The sequence below is a fragment of the Notolepis coatsorum genome (genome assembly GCF_963971535.1).
Source record: "Notolepis coatsorum genome assembly, chromosome: 5".
Classification (NCBI taxonomy): domain Eukaryota; kingdom Metazoa; phylum Chordata; class Actinopteri; order Aulopiformes; family Paralepididae; genus Notolepis; species Notolepis coatsorum.
This window is the reverse complement of record NC_140169.1, coordinates 51,519,262-51,546,948: the sequence shown is the minus strand read 5'-3', so window position 1 is coordinate 51,546,948 and position 27,687 is coordinate 51,519,262. Positions and strand designations below refer to the sequence as shown.

The 27,687-nt window shown below is 45.9% G+C and overlaps 1 protein-coding gene across 1 annotated transcript in view; it reads left to right on the top strand.

Annotated features, from left to right (window-relative positions):
* Positions 1 to 27,687, top strand: part of LOC311229130 (uncharacterized protein) — a 121,654-nt gene that overhangs the window by 55,644 nt on the left and 38,323 nt on the right. The window contains exons 13-16 of the mRNA XM_084315153.1: positions 1,411 to 1,683; positions 5,715 to 5,972; positions 7,060 to 7,317; positions 7,463 to 7,723. Coding sequence (XP_084171279.1) covers positions 1,411 to 1,683; positions 5,715 to 5,972; positions 7,060 to 7,317; positions 7,463 to 7,723 — 1,050 coding nt within the window. The remainder of the gene's footprint in view (positions 1 to 1,410; positions 1,684 to 5,714; positions 5,973 to 7,059; positions 7,318 to 7,462; positions 7,724 to 27,687) is intronic.

Sequence of the window (27,687 nt, the reverse complement as noted above, 5' to 3'; positions counted from 1 at the left end):
ACACTGAGACACACTCGGTCTTTATACCTGGGTCACTGTACATATTAATACTGCAACTCTTTACATACATCCCATTAGCACTAGGGGTGTAACGATGCGACCTCACAACGATTCGATTCAATTACCATTATTCAGGCAACGATTCAATGCATCATGAAATCTCTTCATTTGACCACGATTCGATACATTTTCTATACATTTTCTATCAGTTAATTCCCCAAAAAATTTTGAATACACAAATGTGGCTGGGGGAACTGATTCACTCAGCATGAATGGACTATAGGTCAATAAAAACAATACACAAAAAAAACATGTGCACTGCACGCATCATGCCAGCTAGCAAGCTAGCTAGCTACACGGCACGGCCCGCTGATACCACGATAGCTAACTAACGTTACCGTTACAAGCTCAAAAACCTTATAACTACTACTGTCGTGTCCATAAGTTCCCTGGCAGAATACTTTGTTTGTGAGGACAAAAGTATACAAAGAGGAGAGAACCATTTTAAATCGGGGCATGTGGAGGAGTTTCGGGAATGGCTAGCAAGCTAGCTAGCTACTAACGTTATATAAAAAACAATAACGTTATAAACTATACACAATATGTACAACGAAACAATGATTCATATTAGTATTTACAGTGATTTGATATGCAGCGAAATAACGTTATACGATTTAAATTATAAATACAAATATCTTTTTCTAAAAATGGTGGTTGGTGAAACAGATACTAGCAACAGATTCAGGGTCAGTTATTTTCCCATTGTACGCTTATGGAATGTAAGGGAAATGTGATCCTAGGTCTGCGACTAAAGCCAGGAGGCTACGCGGAGCTAATGATGCTAATGATGGAGCATCGCCGTCGGTTGTGTGATAGTAAAGGGTTAACCTTCTGTCGTGTGGCAGTGAAAGGGTTAAAAAGCCCAATGTTTTTATCGGGTTGAGTACTCACGTTAGCCGGTCTGGCTAGACTAGCCAGCACACTGTGGTCAACAGACCGATGTCTATAACCAGGTATAGTGGGACAACGGTTTGTAATTAAAACTAGGATATTATTGACTGTATGAGGTCCAAGTTCGAGATTTGGTTTGGATATATTATAAACCTATTATAAACCTCACCATTTGCTACAAGGCTATCCTGTACAGCTAATGACATTACCATAGATGTAAATGACCATATATATACATTCCTATAGATGTAACTTACCATAGATGTAAATTACCATAGTTGTAAATTACCATATATGTACATTACGATAAATACTCTCTCTCCATCCCCCTCTCTCTCCATCCCTCTCTCTCTTTCTCACTCTCTCTCCATCCCTCTCTCTCTCTCTCTCTCTCTCTCTCTCTCTCTCTCTCTCTCTCTCTCTCTCTCTCTCTCTCTCTCTTTCTCTCTCTCTCTCTAGCTCCCTGTGCACCTGTGGACGTGAACGTGATGAGGAACCTGACGGTCAGTCAGTGCATTACAGGCTCAGCTCTGGTCAGCTGGAGCAGGTCCACAGGAGTCACATCCTACAGCGTCCAGGCGACCAGTGACGGTGGAGACACCTCCTCCTGCAGCGACACCGACACGTCCTGTTCCCTTAGCAACCTGGTCTGTGGACAGAATTACACTGTGATCGTCATAGCGATGAATAGCGGCTGTCGCGGGCCCGCCAGTGTCCTCCCGTTCATCACAGGTGAGGGCAGCCTACTGCTCCACACTGAGACACACTCCGTCTTTATACCTGGGTCACTGTACATATTAATACTGCAACTCTTTACATACATCCCATTAGCACTATTACTCAGTAGTACTAATTTATATCTTTTATACCCAGTTTAATCACCTGTACATTGTATATTACTATTGCACTTTACTGTTACATTTGCACTCTGGTTGGATGCCAAACCTATTTTCATTGTACTGTACTTGTGCTGTATAATGGCAATACATTTGTATCTAATCTATCTCATCTAATCGAATCTAATTCAGCTGGATAAAGGACTTCGGCCCCTTTTACAACTGTAACTCCTTTCAGCCTCGGGTGCAACTCTGTCAGCTGAGTGTTGAACCTTGGGTGCTGCAGCGTCGAGTGCAGAGAAGTGTGACATGTTAGTATAATATAGGCAAGGAGGATTAGTTAGGGGAAGACTAGTGCATGATAGTAGAAGACGAGCGTGTCCGTCCAGCATGACGCGGGTCAGCCCGGGCACATGGGTCATAGGTCATGACGCGGGTCAGCCCGGGCACATGGGTCATAGGTCATGACGCGGGTCAGCCCGGGCACACGGGTCATAGGTCATGACGCGGGTCAGCCCGGGCACATGGGGCATAGGTCATGACGCGGGTCAGCCCGGGCACATGGGTCATAGGTCATGACGCGGGTCAGCCCGGGCACATGGGTCATAGGTCATGACGCGGGTCAGCCCGGGCACATGGGTCATAGGTCATGACGCGGGTCAGCCCGGGCACATGGGTCATAGGTCATGACGCGGGTCAGCCCGGGCACATGGGTCATAGGTCATGACGCGGGTCAGCCCGGGCACATGGGTCATAGGTCATGACAATAAAGAAAAGAAATATTATATAAAAGAAAAAAGAAAATGGTATTTCTTTTTTGAAATATATATATTTTTTAATTAAAAACGAAGGTTCGAACATCCGTTCGAAAAACCCTGACGAAGTTCGAATCCCAAAAACAGGCTTCGGGGGAAACAGCCTTAATAGGCAATACAATTATAGTACAGATGAAAATAAGCATAATGAGCAAGTAGGCAGTGTAATCAAACTTCAGATGAGGGTCTGTAGGCGCTATCAGTTATTATACATGTTACAATAAATACGGTCAATAGCACTTAGAATCTGAATATATACTAAGTAAAGTATACACTAGTATACACAGGTGCAGTGTACATAAGGCACCCTAACTGGCATGATATACGTCATACGTTGTAGTCCGTGTAGTTGACACCCCTCCTGCTGCCTTGTTGTTCACAATTGGGATAAAAGCGTCAGCTAAATGATTAAACGTCAATTAGCTTCAGATCTACACGTGTAGCCAGGGCCGCCTCAGGGGGTGTGCGAGCAGTGCGGTCGCACAGGGTCTCGCGGGAAGGGGGGCCTCGCAAAAAAAAAAAAAATTATAAATTTTTTTTATTATTTTTTTTTATTTTATTTTTTTATTTATTTTATTTTTTTGCGAGGCCCCCCTTCCCGCGAGGCCCTTTTTCATCACAGACCTAAAATCTAGTTTTGCTTATATGCTTATATATTTCACATTAGACACGTTTGTAGAATGACTTGTTCCTGGGTCTGCACCTGGGTCACTATTGGAGCTCTGGTGCTCTGCAGCAGGCATTGGTTTCAATGAGGGGAGGGGTTACAGGTAAGGTAGCGTCTGACTATTCCGCGCGTGCAGCATTGGAGTTTATGCCAGCCAAGGTGAAGAGGACATCGATCGGCAGATGGACTGAAGATGAAAGTTGTTGCATGTTAGACAGTTCAGTCAGGCTAGCCATCCCGGCTAAAGACAGGGACAGCTAGTTAGCTTTAGCTACGTTATAATATTGAGTGCTAACGTGTGGTTCAGTCGGAATAGCCATGATGATGTCGGCTAGTAGCTAGCTTAGCTAACGGCTAACTAGCGTTAGCTAACCTATCCAGAGGAGCGAGGCGAGGCGAGTGGATGTCTTTTCAAAAGAAGGAGAAGAGAACTTGTGAGCAGATAAATCTGTTAGGCAGCAATACGCCGAAAGGTGTCCAGTCTGCCGGAAAGTACTCGAAGAAGAAGAAGAAGAAGAAATTACACCGTGGGCCAAGTCTCCTTCCAACTTTACCATTGGCGCCGGCCGCGCCGCATTCATTGATACTGCGTTATGGTGAGTCAACCTATGATTATATACCCGCCGTGGACCTGACCTATATCTTTCTCTCTCTCTGGAGCCAAACTGGTCGACTAGCTAATATATAGTACTACTAGTAGCTAACTGTGTGTGCCTGGTGAGAGCACCTGGCTGTATGTAGACAGTAGCCGCATAGCTTGTTAGCTGTTAGCTAACGCAGAAGCATGCTATGCGGCTACTACATACAGCCAGGTGCCTGATTGAGCTAACTGTTAGCCAGTTAGCTGTTTAGCGTCAGCTGGGAACGTTCGTTTGATGCTATCAGTTAGCCTTGAGAATAGCAGGCCCTGGCACTCTGACTACGACATCACCTTTGACAGAAGATGTAGTCGGGCCTGCACCATGACTAGGCTCTGGCCATAGCTTTGTCCCGACAGCGAGAGGCCTTTCGTCAACGTGGAGACCTGTGTTGCGGCCTTTCGCCCTGCGTTCCTCGTGCAGGTAACGTAAGATTAATGAAAATGTCATGACATTACCCCACTCTTCCTTCCTTCCCCTCCCGAATGTTTTGTTAATAACGATGTTTTTTTCCAGGCAAAACATATGCTACTTCACAACATTTGGAGATACGACATGTGCTGTGTGTGAATGGTCGTTTGTGTAGCTTGGGTAGCGTTGGGCCGTTGGCCAAAGCTGTGTGTCACGTGGCCTGGTGTCACAGTACCTGGCTAGCCTATTTAGCTGATGTCGGCCATTGGCTCCTTGCTGCTTTGGTTTCTCTGTTGACCCTCTTCTTGTTGGATTTAAGTGTTGATCTTTGTCCTTTTGAATCTCTCATACATGCTATAGTCTCTCTCTAACACACACACACATGACAAACACACATGTTCTCTCTCTCTCTCTCTCTCTCTTCTAACACACACAGTCTGCCTATGGCGGCCTTTCTCGATGGCTAGGCTGTGCTCAAGGATCTTCAGTCACAGTGCTCAGGTATTCTGCCACTGTGTACTCTCTGTTTAGGGCCAAATAGCATTTCAATTTCTTTCCAATGTGTGTCTCTCTCTCTCTCTCTCTCTCTCTCTGTACACTGTATATTGACTGTAGAACGGGAGCTCTCTCTCGCTCTCTCTTTTGCTATATGTTGACTGTATCATGCCCCGCCTCGGGCAGCGCTATTATTTAAGAATATGTTGACTGTATAAAAAAAAAAAAAAAAAATATATATATATATATATATATATAATTTTTTATTTTTATTTTTATTTTTTTTACCTTTGGGGGGGGGGGGGGCTCGCGTTAAATCTCGCACAGGGCCTCGCATTTCTCCCAGGCGGCCCTGCGTGTAGCCATAGACCTACATAAAGGCTCGATGACTCACCCGCTGCTGGCCAATGGAGACCGACGTTGCCACATGGCGGCCATCTTGCCACAGGCAGCACGCCCCACTCGTAACATGAATGTCTATGGTGCATGTACTATTGAAATAACCATAGCTTGCTAAATTTTCAACCGATTTACAAACGATTTGGTTTGTTATAAACATCAGAGATGTAATTAGCATACTGCATACTTATAATGAACTTTCATATGAAAGTTATTTCAACATGTCCAGGCATCCTGAATCATTAATAACGTGTGTAATAAACCAAACCGTTTGTAAATCGGTTGAAAATTGAGCAAGCTATGGTTATTTCAATAGTACATGCACCATAGACATTCATGTTACGAGTGGGGCGTGCTGCCTGTGGCAAGATGGCCGCCGGTGAACTACGCTGGAGAGACTCCGCCTTGCACCATCTAGTTATATATATATCTATGTGTGTAGCTACACGCTCTGCCGTGTTTTACGGCTGTGAGGTTTGATCCATTCGGCCCCTCTCCCCAGGTCCCTGTGCCCCTCAGCAAGTGGCTGTCGACCTGGTGGGCGAGACGGTCGACGTGTCCTGGGAGCGGAGGCCTGAGGTGGACCTGTACGTAGCTAGCGCCACCACGTGGCCTGGAGTGGAGTCGCTGCACTGTAACTCCACGGGCTCCACCTGCGAGCTCCGTGGTCTGGGCTGTGGAGAGGGATACAACATCACCGTCGTCGCATGCATCCAAGACTGCTGCAGCCCAGCCAGTGGAGTGGTACAGATCCAGACAGGTACTGGACAACGGCAAACGGTATCTGTGTCACTCGTTCTTTCTGCGGAACGATATCGATGACCGTTGTTGTGGATCATAGTTGCCGTTTGACTGCGATGGTTATTCTAGTCCAGCGAGGAAAGTACCACATTGGAAATAAGTCGATGGACTTTTTGTGTCATCTCCTTGGCTGTTTTTAGAGATTCGTGAAACACCAGTTATTGCTTGTCTACCGTGTGTTTCTAAGAGATGAAACTAGACTAACACCCTTTCCTTCTCCCCTCCTTCTCTCCTCCTTCTCTCCCCCTTCTCACCTCCTTTCCCTCCTTCTCCCCTCCTTCTCACCTCCTTTCCCTCCTTCTCTCCTCCTTCTCCCCTCCTTCTCCCCTCCTTCTCCCCTCATTCTCTCCTCCTTCTCTCCTCCTTCTCTCCTCCTTCTCCCCTCCTTCTCTCTCCTCCTCCTCTCCTCCTTCTCCCCTCCTTCCCTCCTCCTTATCTCCTCCTTCTCTCCTCCTTCTCTCCTCCTTCTCTCCTCCTTCTCCCCTCCTTCTGTCCTCCTTCTCACCTCCTTTCCCTCCTTTCCCTCCTTCTCCCCTCCTTTCCCTCCTTCTCTCCTCCTTCTCCCCTCCTTCTCTCCTCCTTCTCTCCCCCTTCTCCCCTCCTTTCCCTCCTTCTCCCCTCCTTCTCTCCTCCTTCTCTCCCCCTTCTCCCCTCCTTTCCCTCCTTCTCCCCTCCTTCTCACCTCCTTTCCCTCCTTCTCCCCTCCTTCTCTCCTCCTTCTCTCCTCCTTCTCTCCTCCTTCTCTCCTCCTTCTCTCCTCCTTCTCCCCTCCTTCTCTCTCCTCCTTATCTCCTCCTTCTCCCCTCCTTCTCTCCCCTCCTTCTCTCCCCTCCTCTCCTCCTTCTCTCCTCCTTCTCTCCTCCTTCTCTCCTCCTTCTCCCCTCCTTCTCTCTCCTCCTTATCTCCTCCTTCTCCCCTCCTTCTCTCCCCTCCTTCTCTCCCCTCCTCTCCTCCTTATCTCCTCCTTCTCTCCTCCTTCTCTCCTTTGCACCTTCCTCCTTTGCATCTTCTCCCCTCTCCCCCCTCTCTCCGGCTCATCTCTCCAGAGCCCTGCCAGCCGGTGGGCCTGACCGCTGACATGCCTTGCCAGAGCGACGTGGCCCAGCTGTCCTGGCAGAAGGTCAGTTGCGCCGTGAACTACCGGGTAACGGCCAGGGGGAACCTGGGATACTTGGGGGTCAACGACACCGCCGTGGCCTCTCTCTCCGTGTCCCCGCCCTGCGGACAGGACTACAACGTCACTGTCCAGAGCCAATGCAGCCAACATCTCAGCATGCCCAGCGCCCCCGCCTTCTTCAAATCCAGTATGATCCCAGATCTTATATTATATACATTATATTACTTATATATTGTATGGTCATCTTTAAATGTCCCTTAACCTCCAATTCAGTCTTTGTGTCAAAGGCCCTATACATAATGTTTGACGACATTCCGTTCCGGCCATTTCAGCGTCGTGCGTCCCCGAGGTGTTGACGGCCATCTTGGAATGTACGCAGAGCACCGGCACCGTGAGCTGGGCTCCCGGCGACGGGGCCGACCGGTACGTCGCCGTGGTGACGAGCTCCGACGGGCGCACGTACACCTGTGACACTAGCCTCACCTCCTGCACCTATCACGGCCTGCTATGCAGCAACGAGCACACCGTCACGGTGGCAGCGAGGAGTGGCAACTGTACCAGCTTACCCAGCAACAGCAGTGTCATCCACACGGGTAGGTTGTACAGTGTATAGGGAGGTGTCGTCTGACGTCACTGGTTGTTCCACCCGTATGGGGATTTATCATTGGGGAAAATTGTAACAATTCTGCCGCATGGAATTTGAAAAACGTTCCACTTTTGCACAAAATGAGTTCCCTTCTATCACTAACATTATTGTTTAAGCATTTTTGGTTGAAATAAAATTCTGCGATTTTTAATGATTCTAATGCGAATCTTTTCATGTTGAGCTATAGATTGTGGATGAATAAGCACAGAAAGGTACGCCATGCAAATGTTAAGGCTTTATTTGTTTTAAACGAGACGATTTAGAAATGGGCAATGGGGAAATACATTGGGTTGGACAGAGGGTGGAACACGAAAAACGGCAATGACGTAACCACTACACCTCCCTATAGACCAGGAAGTAACCACTACACCTCCCTATAGACCAGGAAGTAACCACTACACCTCCCTATAGACCAGGAAGTAACCACTACACCTCCACATAGACCAGGAAGTAACCACTACACCTCCCTATAGACCAGGAAGTAACCACTACACCTCCCTATAGACCAGGAAGTAACCACTACACCTCCCTATAGACCAGGATGTAACCACTACACCTCCCTATAGACCAGGAAGTAACCACTACACCTCCCTATAGACCAGGAAGTAACCACTACACCTCCCTGCGTGCTTACGAAACCAAGCCGCATTTCTCGGAGACGCTCTCTGATTGGCACTGACTGACGCTCTCTGATTGGCCACTGACATGTTTGCCCAATCCGTGACGAGCTGTGTCTTTGCCCATTTCTACGCCAAACAGCCTGCAAACTACCTGGCGTTCTATCGCCCTGCTCTAAGACAAACTCTAACCTTAACCAACTTCGAAGAGTGCCTAAGCTTAACCGTCGAAAGAACTTGCCGTCACGCTCTAAGACAAACTTTAACCATAACCAACTTCGAAGAGTGCCTAAGCTTAACCAGTGTAGAAACAGGCGTCGACCAATCAGAGAGCGTCTCCGAGAAATGCGGCTTGGTTTCGTAATCACGCCACCTCCCTATAGACCAGGAAGTAACCACTACACCTCCCTATAGACCAGGAAGTAACCACGCCACCTCCCTATAGACCAGGAAGTAACCACTACACCTCCCTATAGACCAGGAAGTAACCACTACACCTCCCTATAGACCAGGAAGTAACCACTACACCTCCCTATTTAGAGAGCCGGGTGGTCGATGGCTGATATGATAATCTGATATGATCAAATACAGCATCACCCCATCACCCTCTCTCCTCCCTCTCTGTCCAGTTACCAAATCATCCCTGAGCAGTTTTTCGCCTGTCTCCCTGACAGACCTAATTCGACACAGTGAGCTCAAGGAAATCCTCCACAAGCCCCCTAGATATTCTACCCACATCCTTGCTCAAGCAGCTTTTCACTTCTGTTGGCCCCAGTTTAGTAACCATCATAAACAAATCACTAATCTCAGGCTCTGTGTCCCAGTCTATTTTAAGGAGGCAGTCGTACACCCTGTTCTCAAAAAGCCCAATTTAGACCCCTCCCTGCCAAATAACTAGACCTATTTCTAAGCTGCCCTTTATCTCGAAGGTGTTAGAGAAAGTGGTGACAAACCAGCTCACCACCTATCTAACTACTCACAAAATCTCAGATAAATTCCATTCAGGTTTCCGCAAAAAAACACTCCACTGAAACGGCCCTCTTCAGAGTCTCAAACGACATCATGATGTCCTCTGACTCCGGTGAAGGTTCTGTCCTGGTGCTGCTGGATCTCAGCACAGCGTTCGACACAGTAGACCACGGCATCCTGTTAGACAGTGGGTGGGCCTCACCGGGAGCGTCCTAAGTTTTTTTAATTTTTGTTCATCTTTCTCCCATCCCAATGTTAGTCGTTATGCCAATTCCCAATCCCCTACCTGGTCGTTGCGCACTCTACCCACTACCGTCGGTCTGGGAGGGCGGAGACTATCACACGCTTCCTCCGACACATGTGTACCCAGCCCACCGCTTCTTTTCACCTGGCAGCGCAGACTCTCACTGGGAGAGTGTAACGTGTGGAAGGTCACACTACCTCTCCTAGATCCTTCCCTCGCTGTGCAGGCGCCCCGACCGACCTGTAGGAGTCGCTGTTTACAACGACCGGGACCCACGCTCGCCGGCTTCCCACCCACTGACACGGCCAATTGTGTTAGTGTGGACGGTCGGCCAAGCCGGAGGCACCACAGCCAGATTCGATCCCACTGTCTCTGTGGTGGTAGACAGACCCATAGTCCACTGCGCTACCCGGCCGCCCTCCCTAAGTTGGTTTACCTCCTACTTTCAGGAGAGAAGTTTTGCCGTGGCTGTCAGCCCTTTTAAGTCTGACCCTTCACCCCTCTCGTGCGGCGTACCACAGGGATCTGTGCTTGCGCCAATCCTGTCTGCGCTGTACATGCTCCCCCTAGGCCTTCTCATGAGCTCATTTAAGGACATCTCCTACCACTTGATAGATAACAGGGTTTACAGCCTCTAATCAACTCTTCGATCTGGCCTTCCGTGAAGCGCCGTGTTTGTTTTTTTGTTGGTTGATGATGGTTATCTTACTGGCTGTCACACGCTGTATCCCCCCCCCCCCCCGTTAGTACATCCGTAATCAGAAAAATTTACACTGGAAACGTGGTCTCTTTCCTTGATGTTGATGTTTATTCCATAAACATAGACTTGTACAAGATGGAACTAATTTCATAATTCTAATGATCTCTCTTGATGGTTGCGGCCTAGATCCCTAAGCCTGTCCTGTTAGCCGAAGCTATCTGTCCCCTTAGCCGAAGCTGGCTATGTGCTTGTGGCGTGCTGCTCCTCCCCCCACCCACCAGCACTGAGGAGGGTGGGGGGATCTCTGCTGTCTCGCTGTCAAGCTCGTCTGCTTGTCTGACTAGTCTGACTGGGATCATCCCTATGTTCCCCGGGTCCTATGTTCCCCGGGTTCTATGTTCCCCGCTTTGATTGATTAATAGATTGAACATTTTATAAATTTTTATTATTTTATTAATATTTATTAATTATTAATGTCCGCCTTGTTTCGAACGGTTAAGCTTAGGCCCTCTTTCGAACTGGTTAAGGTTAGAGTTTGGAATCAGGGCTGGTGGTCTAAAATGTTCAATAAATCAATCAATGAAGCGGGGAACATAGAATCCGGGGAACATAGACATGCTCCCGTCTGACTCACCCCTGAAGAACCCCCAGCTATAAAGTGTATTTCCCTAGCAACGTCTCTCTCTCTCTCTCTCTCTCTCTCTCTCTCTCTCTCTCTCTCTCTCTCTCTCTCTCTCTCTCTCTCTCTCTCTCTCTCTCTCTCTCTCTCTCTCTCTCTCTCTCTCTCTCTCTCTCTCTCTCTCTCTCTCTCTGTGGAGGATGACCTTATCTATCTCTCTCTGCTAACACAGGCCCCTGTCTGTGTCTCCCAGCCTCTGTTGAAACACACATAACATTGGAGCTGTCTCCTCAGCGTTTATAGTTTTAACAAGTTAAAAGTAACTAATATCTATATAAGTTATAAACCAAATTCAAATCATTGATTTCCTTCAATTCCCCCTTTGATTATAAATCAACCCTTTAGAATCAACAACATAATTTGGTTTCTAACCGATTATACAAGATTAGACAGTTGTTGATGCAAACCACTCTCGTGCACAAGAAACGAAGACGGCATACGGTCAACCCAGTGATCTTGTTGTTTGATGTCTGTCGCGCTTCCCCTCGTGCACAAAGGAAAACTAGACAGACCACCAACCCAACAACATCCAACTACCCATAACTATCTTGTAGCTTTACCCACATCTCGCTTGCAACGCGGTTCCCCCGGATGAAACCCTCCCGTCATTTGTGGACCCAAGATAAACTCACCTCTCACCTCCCTGGATCCTGCTTTGACCCTTTTGGAGAAAACCTTTGATGACATGTCTATCAACATTCATTACTAAGCTTCCTAGAATTCTAGAGAGACGGCTCACCTGTCCAGAAGGGACTACCACCCTATAGACCTTCATCTTAAATAAGGTTTTAATATAACTCATACTTCTGTAAATTATTATCGACTAATCGATCGAAATTAGCCGTAGTCGACAGCCAACCTCTTAGCCGAATGCAAAAAAATAAAAGAATATTATTATTATTATTATTATTATTATTATTATTATTATTATTATTATTTTTCTTGAATTTTTTTTATTTATTTTTTATTCTTTCCAAAAGAAAAGACGCCTAGAAGCGTGGCTAACAGGGAGAAATGTGAGGCCCTGTGCGAGATTTAAACGCGAGCCCCCCCCCCCCCCCCTAAAGGTAAATATATATATATATATTATATATATATATATATATATATATATATATATATATATATTATATATATATATATATTTTTTTTCATACAGTCAACATATTCTTAAATAATAGCGCTGCCCGAGGCTGGGCATGATACAGTCAACATATAGCAAGAGAGAGAGAGAGAGCAAGAGAGAGCTCCCGTTCTACAGTCAATATACAGTGTTATCGCTTTGTAACACTGTACACATTTCTCCACAACACACATGTACAAGTGGCAGTAATGCAGAAAATCCAGCAAGGGAAGAAGCAGTGTAGAAAACAGGTGGAGTTTTTGACCTAGCAATGGGAATGCTTTGGCTGTACTGTGTAGATAGAAGTACACACTCTAGTGTTGATGTCTTTGTTTACAAGGCTTCAGGTATGGTTGCTCTGCTACAAACACAGTAGAGCAGCTGTGTGCACATCCAACCTGTTTTAGGCCAGGTGCAGGATAAAACTAAATGTGACTGAAGGAAAAATTGCAATGAACTGACCGACACAATTGACAACTATAAGCAATGCAATGCTCAGAGAGAGAGAGAGAGAGAGAGAGAGAGAGAGAGAGAGAGAGAGAGAGAGAGAGAGAGAGAGGAGAGAGAGAGTATGTGATGATCCAGACAGAGAGAGAGAGAGAGAGAGAGAGAGAGAGAGAGAGAGAGATGGGTCTGTGGTCCAGACAGAGAGAGAGAGAGAGAGAGAGAGAGAGAGAGAGAGAGAGAGAGAGAGAGATAAGCAAGACAGCTAAGATGAGCCCCTAAAGGATATTCAACTTTTAATGGAAGAACAAAACAGAAGGAAAAGATAACTTCACAAAGGCAACATGAATATTCATAGATCCAAAAGGACAAAGATCAACACTTAAATCCAAAGAGAAGAGGGTCTACCAGAGAAAACAAAGTAGCAAGGAGCCAACGGCCGACATCAGCTAAAGAGGTGAAGTAGTAAAGGCTTCTGTTCTGATAAGAACAGAACCTGTTGGATCGTCCTCTGCGTTGTGAATGGTTCCCCTAAAAACCTTGTACTACCAATAAGACCTGATGGTCTTTGTTTGACGACCAGATGAGCAGCAGGAGAAATGGAGGAGAAGGTAGTTATTTCAAAAGTAGTGGTTTATTAAAATCCACAAAGTTATACAAAAATGATCTGTTTCAATTAAAATAAAGAACGCTATAGTTGTGATCACTAGACACTATGCCGTCTGCGATCCCAACTAGACTAAGAAAGTAGATTGTTGAATGGTAGTTGTTGAGTTGTCTTTGTTCTCTGGCTGATGAACAAAGAGGAAAGTCTGTTCTCCCTCCAAAATGTTCTTTTGTCTCGAGTCTCCTCTGCCGCGTCGTCTTGCTGTGTGATACAGGTGAGATGTTGTCCTTGTGGTTCCGTGTCAGAGTCTCCTTTCACCGTCACAACACCCACCTCTTATATCAAAAGCCTGGAACCTTCTGCGTGATGTCATCAAAGTGACATCAGCAGCTGTGTTCCTCCAATCACGGCCTCTCTACGTTTGAATTTGAAATAGAGGGTTGTCCTTAGCAAGCCAACCCTCTATTTACTTTGTTTTCCAGTCAAAGAACAACCATCGTCTAACTAACATAATACTTTGGTTATTGGTCTCACAATACATATATTCGAATTGCAATTGATTACATAAACACAGAGATATCATAATTGAACACATTCTGTTACCATTAAGCCTAATTTCAACCTAAGTGAAACTAATCTTACAATGCAGGGGATTAATTCTGTAACACAGTCTGATGACTTTCATTGAATAGCTACAAACAGTTTATACTTAGCGTTCATTAATAATATGTTCCCTCATGATTTACCAAGATTCTTTAACCTAAAAACCACATTGTGTTGAGTGATTACCTTTGAGCTAGTATAATCACATCATATAATCACACCATTCTATTCAGCCTCATCAGTCCAGCATGACAGTCAGATATGCAGGCATTTCACAGTGAGGGTACCTCCTACCTCAGTAAACACACATTTAAGCCTTTTCCAATGTAGATTCAGACATGGCCTAATTTCAAACTCTGTGATTAATAATAGACATTCGAAAATGTACTTTGTGTGTTTAGCAAGGCAGGAAGCCCCCAGGTGGTCACATGAATGCCGGCACGTCTGTCTCTGACCTGGGACACCCGATCCTTCTTTGAAGTGAGATAACCAACTGTTCTCAAGGAGATGTTAAGACCTGTGTGACCCAGTATCCTGTCTATTGCAGCTGCCTAACAGTTAAATGCAAATTACCTCCTGGGGTGATCCCACGGTCTCTGTTACCACACACACACACTCTCTACGCTTGTCCCTCAGGGCATGTCAGGTTTTAATGATATTGACATGTCTCTACAAGACTAAAACACATTATTTTGATTTGATAGATCTATGGTCATCCAAATACTGGCTAACTGCAAATAGAGTGGCCAGGTACTGGCGCTAGCTCGACAGAACGTTAGCTACGACAGCTAGCCGGCCCGCTTGGCTCAATATAACGTTAGCTACGACAGCTAGCCGGCCCGCTTGGCTCAATATAACGTTAGCTACGACAGCTAGCCGGCCCGCTTGGCTCAATATAACGTTAGCTACGATAGCTAGCCGGCCCGCTAGCTCAACATACGGGAATAGAATAGAGTGCATTCAAAACTCACCAAACGTCCAAGAGGATGGAGACAACCGCGTGGAGTTGACGAAGTTCATCTGCCGAACGACCGTCCTCTTCATCTTGGCATAACAATGCTGCACGCGCTCTCTCTAGGTTAGCTAACGCTAGTTAGCCTTTAGCTAAGCTACTAGCCGACATGGCTATCCCGACTGAACCACACGTTAGCACTCGATATTATAACGTAGCTAAAGCTAACTAGCTGTCCCTGCCTTTAGCTAAGCCGACATGGCTAGCCTGACTGAACTGTCTAACATGCAACAACTTTCATCTTCAGTCCATCTGCCGAACGACCGTCCTCTTCGTCTTGGCTGGCATAACCTCCAATGCTGCACGCGCGAAATAGTCAGACGCAGCTGACGCACGCCGGCCGACTGTACACTGTGGCTGCTGACCAAATTTTTAGGTGAAGCACAAATTATTATATTATATTATATATTAAATTATATTTTTAAAACATCCCCCACTGTGTGCCAGTGGTCAGTGGACACAGATGAAAACATATTAACATTAGGTGACAGCGCACCTGACCAGATGAAATCATATTAGGTGACAGCGCACCTGACCAGATGAAATCATATTAGGTGACAGCGCACCTGACCAGATCAAAACATATTAGGTGACAGCGCACCTGATCAGATCAAAACATTTTAGGTGACAGCGCACCTGACCAGATCAAAACATATTAGGTGAAGGTGACAAGGAAGCCACAGACTCATACCCCCCCGACACTCAACTAACCGCCTCGGACAGTCCTTCATACCAGTGGCCATCAGGCTCCACAACAGTGGGAAGCAACTGCGACATCGACCTAGAACTAATAGGAACCCAAGTAGGACAATAACACTACCTTATGCATACTGCACCTTATGTGGATACTGTGATACTGTGAATAATGAATAATGTATATTTCAGTTAGTTAGATAGTAAATTATAACACTACCTTATGCATACTGCACCTTATGTGACACTGTGAAAATATATTTCAGTTAGTTAGATAGTAAATTATATTAACCTATTTGTTTACACTGCTTGTGTTGTTTTCACTACCTGTACCCCCCCCCCCTTCCCCCATTCTGCTATGATGCCTGAATTTCCCCAAGGGGATCAATAAAGGAATATCTTATCGGAAGGTTATGTATATAACCTAGTTCTATGAGTTAAATGGTGCGCTCAGCACCTGTTCTGCACTGTACTTCACTTCGTGCACGTGCACTGAATAAAAAATTCCACCATGTACCTTTACATCCCAACATCCGTCTGACCACACCCCCTTCCGCTTACCTTCATAAGCAGGTGTGTGGTCATCTACTCGCCTCCTTCCCAAACTTTCACCACAAGGCGAGATCAAGGGCTGCAGCGGCGTCCAGGTGCTGAGCGCACCATTTAACTCATAGAACTAGGTTATATACATAACCTTCCGTTCTATGACGTTAATGGATTGCTCAGCACCTGTTCTGCAACAGGGGCTGAGCGGGAGCCATAGCCCGACCAATGTACCCCGCTGAGGCCCCCCACAACCATCAGACCGGGGAGGACCGAGCCCCCCCGACCCTCACTAATGGAGGATACCCCCCCTATTGGAGGTTCACGGGAGGGCGATGGATCCGACCGTGCGAAGAGGCACTCAAGCAACTCAATGCACAGGGTGAGCAGACCGTGGCTTGACCCCACGACTACACACACGCACAACCCGCATGCCACCCGGGAACGAACGGAAGGAACAACCTCGTTACTGCCCCCAGAAATCACGGGGTCAAGAGCAAACCCAACCCCGTGGCAAGGCCGTAGCAGCGGAGCGCGAAGGAAGACCCAGACCCACTGAAGGGACTGGATCCCCTGGAAAACGGGGGCCCGGAGAGGTCAATGACGCCAGGCATCAAGACCCCACCAGGTGGTCACTTAGTGACACCGCCCCCCACATCGCCAGCGTATTCGGATAAGGCCCCTCCAAGAGCGGGCCCTTTCCCCCCAATAGCACACCGCCTGGCACACTGACCCTGCAGAACAGGCAGTCAGCATGGCCGTAAGCACACAAAAAAGGTTAAACAACGGAAGCAGGCAGCGCACCGGGGAAACCAGGCAACAGGCTGTAACCTGAGCCTGGAGCACTGCGGACGAGACAGGCGCCAAAGGAGTCAGCTGAAAACAGCCCCCCCGGCGGAAGGGGCGTATGTTGTTCCTATAACCGCTCAAGAAAAAACTCAAACACACCTGCGGGCATACACCGGCTATACCGCAGTACAAGTGTTTCAGTTTTCAAAAAAGGGTTATCCCAGGCCTACGGTATCAACGAAACTTTACTTCGGACCGGGCCCGGCGGCACGGGAAGCACAGGGTTACCAGAGGAGGTCCAAGACCACCCCAACAGCCCCCTCTTCGCCACGCGTGAGAGAGGAGCGAAAAGAATGGAGAACCAGCCCTAAGCACACCGCACTTGGTATTCCCAGGCGGTCTCCCAACCAAGTACTAACCAGGACCGAACCTGCGTAGCGTCCGAGATTGTAGTGTACAGGTCGGTATGGCCGTAAGCCATTACGATAGTGCAGAGTACAACATGTACCCAACAACATGTACCCAACAAAGGGTCTCCATAGCGCCTAACCCTGTGACACCCGGACCGACCTGGCATTTTCCCCCCGAAAAAAGCACAAGTCCCTCAGGGTACCAGAACAGCAGATCTGCATCCCCGGCGGACAACGGGTTAACTGACCTGGACCAGCGTGACCAGACCAGTCCCGTGTCCTAACCACGCCGACATGCCCACTCCAGAAGAGGGGGTAGGTATGCATGTCGATCTAAAACATGAAAAGAGGGCGCCACCCAGATGGTCCCCATTTAGACCATGCTCAGTGGCCCACCCCAAGGGCGTGAGACCCCTCTACCTATGTTCAGATCTATTCCGTTAACATCCCCCAGATATGAATGAGAATTCATCGAGACAACCTAGTAAACTGGCGCTCGGAAGAGACAAAACTCCATCCCAGTTGCCCTATAAAAACGCTGTTTTAACAAGCAACCAAGGCGCACTTAGCCCCTGTGTGATTCTGTCACAGAAACACACCTGAGCCAGCACTATGTATGCATCGAGACCCAAACACATCAATGGATAGTCTAGCAAGACACCAAACATTGTTCCTCCAAGTCGCCTAGGAGAATGACACGGAGCCGTCGTGCTTCATGTACCTTCCTCTTTTTATTCAAAAAAGAAAGAACACAGACTGACATGAATCCCTCGTGACGCCGCTGAGGGTAAAAATTGTTTACATTTTTACATCCCACCACCCTCCCATAGGGAGGAGACGGAAATCCCAAGAGAGACTTCCCACGCGAGCTGTATAGATTGAAAAGAATATATTGCAACATTGAGCCATGTAAAATTTGGGTTAGGGCTCTCCGAGGAGGAGGCACTGAACTAATACACACTCAATAATCGAATTGAATCGAATACACACACAATAGAGCAGGACTCCTTTTTGAAGTTCTACTCATCTTGACAATCTGAGGAGGAGGCTCTGAACTCTGAAGAGGCTCCCTCACAGGGAAGGAGAGTCCTAACTCACAGAAGGCCCGAGTAGGAGCTTCGTGAGGAGGAGCCCTGACCACTCCCTGAAACAGATCCATCATATGGACCTTAACAACTCACGGAAGTCTTACCAACAGAGACGCGCACAGTGACGTACTCTATGGCGGGGGGATTTCTGCGGTGCACACGCCCAATCTTCCAGGGCGTGGGACCAGGACACTCCCTCCCCCCCCCCCCCCCTCTTACCCTGTAACGTGCCGAACAGCAACGTGACAGGAACCTTGAAGGACAGGAGGTTTTAACCCCTGCCCATCAAAATGGGAGGAAAGGATTACCAGTTCACCCCTTTACAACCCCACACCCATGATACGATGTAATGACAAAAAAGAGCATGACACAGTCATAGTCAGCTACATGAAGTGTCTAACAGCTTCACACAGCTCATGTGCTACCCTGCTATCTGATTTTTATTAAGGAAAAAACACAGAATAGAGAGGGCCCCCTTAAGAGCCCCGGTACCAGACTTACACATGTGCTTCTGTGGCCAACCTAACCCAGTTATAGATCACAAGACACACACAACCCTTTATCACCACAAAAAATGGCAAGTACACTCTTGCTACAGAGGAATGCCGTTTTTCATAACGAGAGAATACATAATTCTTGATTAGTATCGGCCACAGGCCTTGCTAAGCACACACGAAAATAATATTTTCTTTAGGAAAATATAGTTTCTCAAGCGGTTAGCACAACCCCAGCAACTAAGCTAAGGGTTACATCGTATCCCCACAAACACAGTGACACAATATATTGTAAACAACATGTCTGAGAGGAGGGTGGGGAAGCCCCAGGGAACCGGGGGGAACACCCCTCCTACCTTACCCTTGATACGGCCCAGTTGAACAGGTAAACCTGTTAATATGTGAACACACTGTTCATTGTCATTACAGGCTGAGAAAAGAATTCATTCTTCACTCATATGTCACTAAGCATAGCTTTATAGGTTAATTAACCCCCTTAGTTGTGAGTACACGGTACATGAACACACATGATGTTCTCAACACAACTAAACAGATCCTTTTTACACATGTAACAACAACCCGATACCGTCGTCTGTCCGTGGTCCTGTCAACTGATTAACAGTATTAACAGACTGTTAACAGATTAACAGTCAACGCGGTTTCATTGCTGGGTTAAGTACTTCTATTCTATTCACATAATATGCTTACTTCATATATCTACTCCATTCACATATATGCTTACCACTTGTATCTATTGCTATGTCCACCCACTACAATCACATGAGCTGTCTAACGCCTGTCCCGTCTCCCTGTCCCCCTGTGAGTTGCTGTCCTGGAGTGCTGACCGGAGTGTCGGACGTCCCGTGATGAAGGCCGGGAGGTTGCGACCCCCTCTGCGTGCCCCCCTCTCTCCGGAGGTCTCGTAGTGGTGACCGGAGTGCCGGACGTTCCCGCGATTATGTCGGGGAGTTCGCGACCCTCTCTGCGCCGCCCCCTATCTCCCTGTCTCCGGCTGTCCCTGAGCAATGACCGGAGTGTTGAATGTCCCGTGACTAAGACGGGGAGCACGTGACCCTCTTTGCGCCGCCCCTGTGCCTCAAATAGATCCGCTATCAGCTCTATCTTCAATCTTTCAAAATGTTCAGTTGCTATCGCTATTAGCTCTATCTTTAATCTTTCGAAATGTTCAGTTGCTATTGCATGCACTCATCTGTGTTTCACTACACACTTGAGTGCATGCTTACCAACTGCTAGTCTGCAACACTACTATCACCGACATCTAAGAAGGGAGATCCCCCCTTGAATGGCCCTTCTAAGGTTTCTCTCCTCCACACTGCCTGTGGAGCATTTTCCCCTATTGTTAGGTTTTAGTGAGTTTTTCCTTACCTTCGCGTGGGGTATGTCTGGGAGTGCTTGCATTCTTTCATTTATTTGCATTTATCTTAAATTTTTTGGACCTTATGGTGTTCTTGTTCTGTTCTTGACTTATTGTTATGTTTTCTTCTTGACTTGTTTAAAGAAGACCTGTACGGCCCATGGGGACATTAACGTGTGTTGTCGGGCCTTATAAATAAATTTGATTTGATTTGATTTGTATGGAGAAGAAGCTATACCAATGACAAGACAATTCACACACAACACGCGTCGTATCCTCAATGTATTGCAGCAACACCCGTTTTGGAAAACATCGTTATTACAAAACATTTAGAAGGGAAGGAAGAAGACGTGTTTAAGGTCTGGTCGGGACCTTCCTACCGTGAGCGCAGGCCAAGCGAACTGCAGTCTGGCTAACGGGGCACCGATGGTAAACACAGCATTCCTGTGTTGACGACAAGGGCAGCGTCTCTGCGCCACCCAGCCGCTACGGTTCTCCATGTTGACGCAGTCCTCGCCGGCCGGGCTCCCGGTAGGTTCGACTAACATCCTCTGTCAAAGATGACGTCGTAGTCAGAGTGTTTAAGGCATGTTATAGTCACAGAAAACGTTCAACAGTGTAGCATTAAGCTAACAGCCATTCGGCTGATAGCAACAAGCTAACGTATACTAGCCTGGTAAACACAGCGAGCTAACGCCGCAGCTAACAGCTGCGCAGCTAACAGCTGACTGGCTAACACAGTAGTCCACAACTAGCACGCAAGCTAAGCAGCTATCACCTGAACTATACACAATGACATAACAAGCCACACTTCAGACAGGCCGCTGTCCCATTCCCTCCCCTAAGAGGGGAAAAGAAAAAGAACGTCAGAACACAGTTATCAACGGTGATCCAGACATCAGCGGGGCCAGCACAGTTCCCATTTCGGGCTGCAGCCGGTTTTGAGCATGGAACTCCCGATAAAGAAGATCCTATGCCCACATTTCCTCGTTAGGGTATACTCTCATTTGTATATGAAAGATGGGGCCTACACGGGACAGAGAAGCATCGCTCGTCCAGAGAATCCTGGGATCACCAGTTCCTGGTCGCGGCCCACTAGTTGACTATAATGGGCGTCAGACCAAGATCCTCCGACCGCCGTTTAAGCCGAGCAGAGGACCCTAGCCTGGAGTCGGCGTTTCGTAAATTGTCAGTTAACCCCCACAGCATCAACAACAACCAGAGCTCGTAAACAAAACAGTACGTACCCAACCTGGAAACCACCGCTTCTCACAACAGTCGGTGCGTCCTACAGTCCAGCTGTGTTGCCGGAGGGTAACCCCATCCAACCGCAGCAAGGAGGACTGTAGTTGGGAAGCACGTCAGCGGCGTGAGCTCCTAATACGAAAAAAACGTTGAAGGTCGGAATGATCCAGACACTCCAGTAACGAAGACAATATTGCCGTATTTTCTTGAAAATAGTGAGAGAGCAAATAAAGATATGATGTCAACGTATCTCTTGTTTTCCAACTTTCTTCTACTAACAACCTCGTCAAGTGGGGATCTACCGAAGGCACTTCATTGTGGTGAAAGTGAAGAAGGAGGCGAGTAGGTGACCACACACCTGCTTATGAAGGTAAGCGGAAGGGGGTGTGGTCAGACGGATGTTGGGATGTAAAGGTACATGGTGGAATTTTGTATTCAGTGCACGTGCACGAAGTGAAGTACAGTGCAGAACAGGTGCTGAGCAATCAATTAACGTCATAGAACTTATCTTAAAAGGAAAGATGAAATTCCCTACCTGGGTTCCATCCTATAGAGGCAAATCATTCCTGTGACAAAATGGGATCCAATGTAATAAAACTAAGTCAACCAACGAACTAGATTCCTGTACCGGATCTCCTCTCTAGTAAACAAGAATACCTTGAAGACTCTAACAGGAGCACTCATTCAAGGGTACTACGACTATGCTTGCACCTCATGGTACCAAAGCACCTCAAAGGCACTAAAAACAAGATTACAAAGATCACAAAACAAACTGGTCAGACTACTGCTTGACCTTACTCCTAAAACCCACCTCACCCCTGCCCACTTTGACAACCTAGGATGGCTTAGAGTAGACGACAGAGTACAGCAACTTGCAATGGGCCTGGTCTACAAGATACACTACACCACTAAGATACCCATGTGCATTAGTGCACTGCAACCTTGCCCAGGCCCGACGGGGCCCGGCGGGTTCGGGCTGGGTAGGGCTTTTTTTTTTAATAAATCATTCGGGCTCGGCCGGGCCCTGGGCACCGCCGTTTTTTTTTCTTCATATAACTAGGGTTATAGGATAACCTTCGTTTTCCTTAAGATTCGTTTTCTCTTTTGCGCAAGCTGTCATCAGAGAAACATTTGGATGTAATTACCGCAGCGCGCTGGGAGAACTCAGGGGAGAACTCGATTGGTTGTGTTGGAATATAGCCAGTTGGCGAACGTTTTAATTCGTTCTTGGATGTATGTAGCCGGTTGGCGAAGTTTTGTTAACGTTGTTCAACGCGTTGCTGACGTCGTGGTGAGTGATGTTTATTATTTGCTGGGTCGCTACCTGTTTTGTTGTGCTTTTCATTATGTTGCTCTGCTCCAAATCTGATTTCTGTTTTCTGTTTGTTTGTATAGTGACTGAGTAGGCTATTGTGTGTCGTGTGTGTGTGTGTGTGTGTGTGTGTGTGTGTGTGTGTGTGTGTGTGTGTGTGTGTGTGTGTGTGTGTGTGTGTGTGTGTGTGTGTGTGTGTGTGTGTGTGTGTGTGTGTGTGTGTGTGTGTGTGTGTGTGTGTGTGTGTGTGTGTGTGTGTGTGTGTGTGTGTGTGTGTGTGTGTGTGTGTGTGTGTGTGTGTGTGTGTCAAAGAAGATTATATAGCCTTCAATACGTTTTACGAGGCTGCTGTGTGAGAGTCTATAAGCGAGCACTGGGAGGGACCATTCTAATAAGAGCGAAACAGGCTATGTAAATGCTTCTAAGTTTTGAGCGTGATATGCGTTATTTAGGCAGACCTATTGGACATTTTCGTTTTTGTTTATTTATTAAGTTAATATATAAAGTGTTTAGAATATTTAAAACAACAAAATTATTTAATATTTGGATATAGCTATAGAATGGTTGTTAGTTTTCAGCATGATATGTGTTATTTAGTTAGACCTATTGGACATTTTCGTTTTTGTTTATTTATTACGTTCATATAAAACCGTGTTTCGAATATTTAAAACAAATACAAAAAAAATTATATTTTAATAATAATAATAATAATTTCTTTTCGGGTTTTCACGCGGGATAGGGCTTAAAATATTATTTACAGTCGGGCTTATTTTCGGGCAGGGCCTGAAGTGAGCAGGGCTCGGGCTTTATTTCAAGGCCCTTGTCGAAATACTTCCCAAAGGTCAGTGAATACCACGACCACAACACCAGAGGGAGTTCCACAAATCATGTTCAACCCAGATAAAATAATTTAAAAAGTAAAAAAAATTAAAAAAAATAAAAAAAATTAATAAAAGAAAAATAGTCATAACTTAGAAATGAGATTGCATATGTCTATGAATCGATATCGAGATTCTGTTTTGATTAATTGCCCAGCCCTACAGTGTGTACAGTAAGTTAGCTTGGTGCTCATCATTGTGATGTAGGCTAAGCTGGCTAGCTACTGTTAGCATACAAGCTTTTACAAACACTGTAGCCTACTTTAAAAAAGTGAATATCAGGAAGGCAGCAGGTCCGGACGGCATCCCCGGCCGCGTCCTAAAAATCTGTGCCGACCAACTAGCCCCGGTATTCACTGACATATTTAACCTGTCCTTAGAACAGGCTGTCATCCCCACCTGCCTGAAGAAGTCCACTATTATCCCTGTACCCAAAAAATCCAAGCCTGCTTGCCTCAACGACTACCGCCCTGTAGCTCTCACCTCCATAGCCATGAAGTGCTTTGAGAAGCTAGTAAAGGGCTACATCTGCTCCTCCCTCCCCATCAACATGGACCCCCTGCAATTTGCATACCGCCCCAACAGGTCCACGGAGGACGCCATAGCCCATGTGCTGCACACAGCAGCATCACACCTGGACAAGAGGCAGGGGAACTATGTGAGAATGCTATTCATCGACTACAGCTCGGCATTCAATACCATAGTCCCCTCCATACTCATAGCCAAGCTCAGGGACCTGGGCTTGAACTATGACCTCTGCCAGTGGGTCTTGGACTTCCTGACTGGCAGACCCCAGGTGGTGAGAGCAGGCAACTGCACCTCCTCATCCATCACCCTCAACATAGGGGCCCCCCAGGGCTGTGTTCTGAGTCCCCTCCTCTACTCCCTGTACACACACGACTGTGTGGCTCAGCGGAGTAGCAATACAATCATCAAATTTGCTGACGACACAGTGGTGGTGGGCCTGATCTCTGCCAACGACGAGAGGGCCTACCTGGAAGAGGTCAAGGTCCTGGCGGGATGGTGCCAGGAAAACAGCCTCTCCCTGAACGTCAGCAAAACAAAGGAGATGATTGTGGACTTCAGGAGGTCGGGGGTCAAGGACTACAGCCCCCTCAGCATCGACGGGGCACCGGTTGAGAGAGTCAACAGCTTTAAGTACCTCGGAGCCTACATATCCGAGGACTTGACATGGACCACACACATTGACAGTGTTGTGAAGAAGGCACGACAACGCCTCTACTTCCTCAGGCGCCTAAGGAAGTTCCAAGTCAGTCAGAAGATCCTTAAGAACTTCTACTCATGTACAATAGAGAGCATCTTGACTGGCAACATCACCTCCTGGTTTGGGAATAGCACTGCACAAGACCGAAGCAGACTACAAAGAGTGACACGTTCAGCCGAACGCACAATTGGAGGGGGGCTCCCCACCCTCCAGAACATTTACAACAAGCGTTGCAAGGGCAAGGCTAAGAGAATCATTAAAGACTCCAGTCACCCGAACAACTGCCTCTTTGAACTGCTGCGGTCAGGCAAGCGATACCGGAGTCTCAAGGCGAGCACAGAAAGACTCAGAAGAAGCTTCTATCCCCAGGCCATCAGACTGCTAAACGAACAATGAACACTACACAACAACAACCACCAAACGCACATAGCACACACATCCACACGCACACACTCACTTTAAACAGACACACTGTAGCACCCACTCCACACACTTTATAGCACACACCCACTTTAAACAAACACACTGTAGCACCCACTCCCCACACTTTATATTTATTGATGAAGGATTGCACTACAACTCGTACACCTTACTGTAAATTGTACCTAAACTGTACCTCATCCCATTTCTGCTTTGCACTATATAGTACTGTACATTAGTACACTGCATAGTATTGTATATTATATGGTAACTCAGAACATTGTACATATGTCTATACCGAACACTGTGACCTCATTTTCTTCTTCTAAATTACATGCTATACTATGTTATTTGATACTATCTTGTCTAGCACAGTCTCTGGAGCGTAACAGTAAGAAGCATTTTGTATGAAAGTATTCTGTACTTCTGTATGACAACTATTAAAGAAACTAGAAACTTGAAACTTGAAACTTACTTTTTCATCCACAACGTTTTTTCTGATCCAGATGCATAAGTTCACTTCTTCATGTTGCTCAGTTGCTGGTTTATACTTCGGTCCTAATGTTGGCGCAAAGTTTAATTTAGCCTGACTTGACTTGTTATAGCTGTACAGCTTACTAACTACTAAACAACAACTAAACTACTAGCTTGCTCTTTCAAACAGTCAAAACGGGTCCAGCTGCAGGTCCCGAGGTTAGGTTTAGCTCTGGCCAATCTCAAGTTTCTTTATTAGTTGTCATACAGAAGTACAGAATACTTTTATACAAAATGCTTCTTTCTGTTACATTTTGTATAAAAGTATTCTGTACTTCTGTATGACAACTAATAAAGAAACTTGAGAAACTTGAGATTGGTTCGAGCTAAACCTAACATCCGGACCTGCAGCTGGACCCGTTTTGACTTTGCAATGCAGCAATCTCTGATTGGATTTGCAAGGCTGCCAATCATATTCAACCTCCGTGTATTGGATGTCAAGGGCTGTCAATCATTCAACCCTCCATTCAATGGCAAGAGTTTAACTGCACAGACCGTGCTTAGACGAAGTTAATAGCCTATTTCGATTGGCTGTTATTTATTATTTATTTATTGTTTGTTAATTTCAACCACTTCATCCAATTGGACAGAACCTTGCTTCCTTTTTTATCTCTTTTATCTTATTTGTTTTTTCTTGTTGTTACTATACACAGATATTCATAATAATTTTTTTTTATCTTTTATGTATTTTATTATATTTTTTTCAATTTTATTTTTTTAATTTTTCCATCCTTTCCTTGTACAGTGTCCTTGAGTCTGAGAAAGGCGCTTCTCTCTTAAAATCCAATATATTATTATTATTATTATTATTATTATTATTATTATTATTATTATTATTATTATTATTATTATTATTATTATTATTATTATTATTATTATTATTATTATTATTATTATTATTATTATTATTATTATTATTATTATTATTATTAACATTGGGTCAGCCTGTGAAGTGAATCTGCATGAATATTACTGCAGTCATTACTACAGTGCAGGCCTGCTCAGAGCTGTCAATTTTGGCCATTTTTGAAGAAAAAAAAATTCACTTGCATTTCTTTTACAGAGGAACACTTTTCTAATACAAAAATATAAAATAATAATAATTAAAAAAAATTAAATTTTATATATAAATACATTTTTTATATATATGTAAATTAATAATAATTATGAATTATGAGTGAATTTGTGTTTCACGTGTTGTCATAGAGAAACCTCAACCCCTCCCTTCGTTGAAACCAATAGTATGTCTGCTGCAGAGCCCCAGAGCTCCAATAGTGTATCTGCAGAGCCGCAGAGCCAGGAACAAGTCAGACACATTCTACAAACGTGTCTAATGTGAAATATATAAGCATATAAGCAAAACTAGATTTTAGGTCTGTGATGAAAAAGGGCCTCGCGGGAAGGGGGGCTTTGCAATTTTTTTTTTTAATAAAAAAAAATAAAAAAATTATAAATAATATTTTTTTTTGTGCGAGGCCCCCCTTCCCGCGAGGCCCTGTGCGACCGCACTGCTCGCACACCCCCTGAGGCGGCCCTGGTGGCTAACGCTAATGGCACACATACCAGAGGCTAACTGCCTAAGAAAACAGGCACAGAGGCACTGAAAGAGGATTTCACCCATCTAATGAACACACTAGACTAGACAAATATCAAGATGTATCCATCAGTGGACAAGAAGCCTTCCGTCGACTCCTTCAGACATTAAGCACCCCCACAGCCCAAATGGAATGATAAAAAAAAATATATATATACTAATAGTCGATTATCGGCTAATTTTGGCGACTACAAATTGACTATACAAATTCTTAGTCGGGGACAGCCCTAATAAACACACAGGACCTAACATTGTTGTCTTGTCTATCGCTCGCTTGATTGACTCTGAAAGAAGGTCACTGTTGTCCCTGATT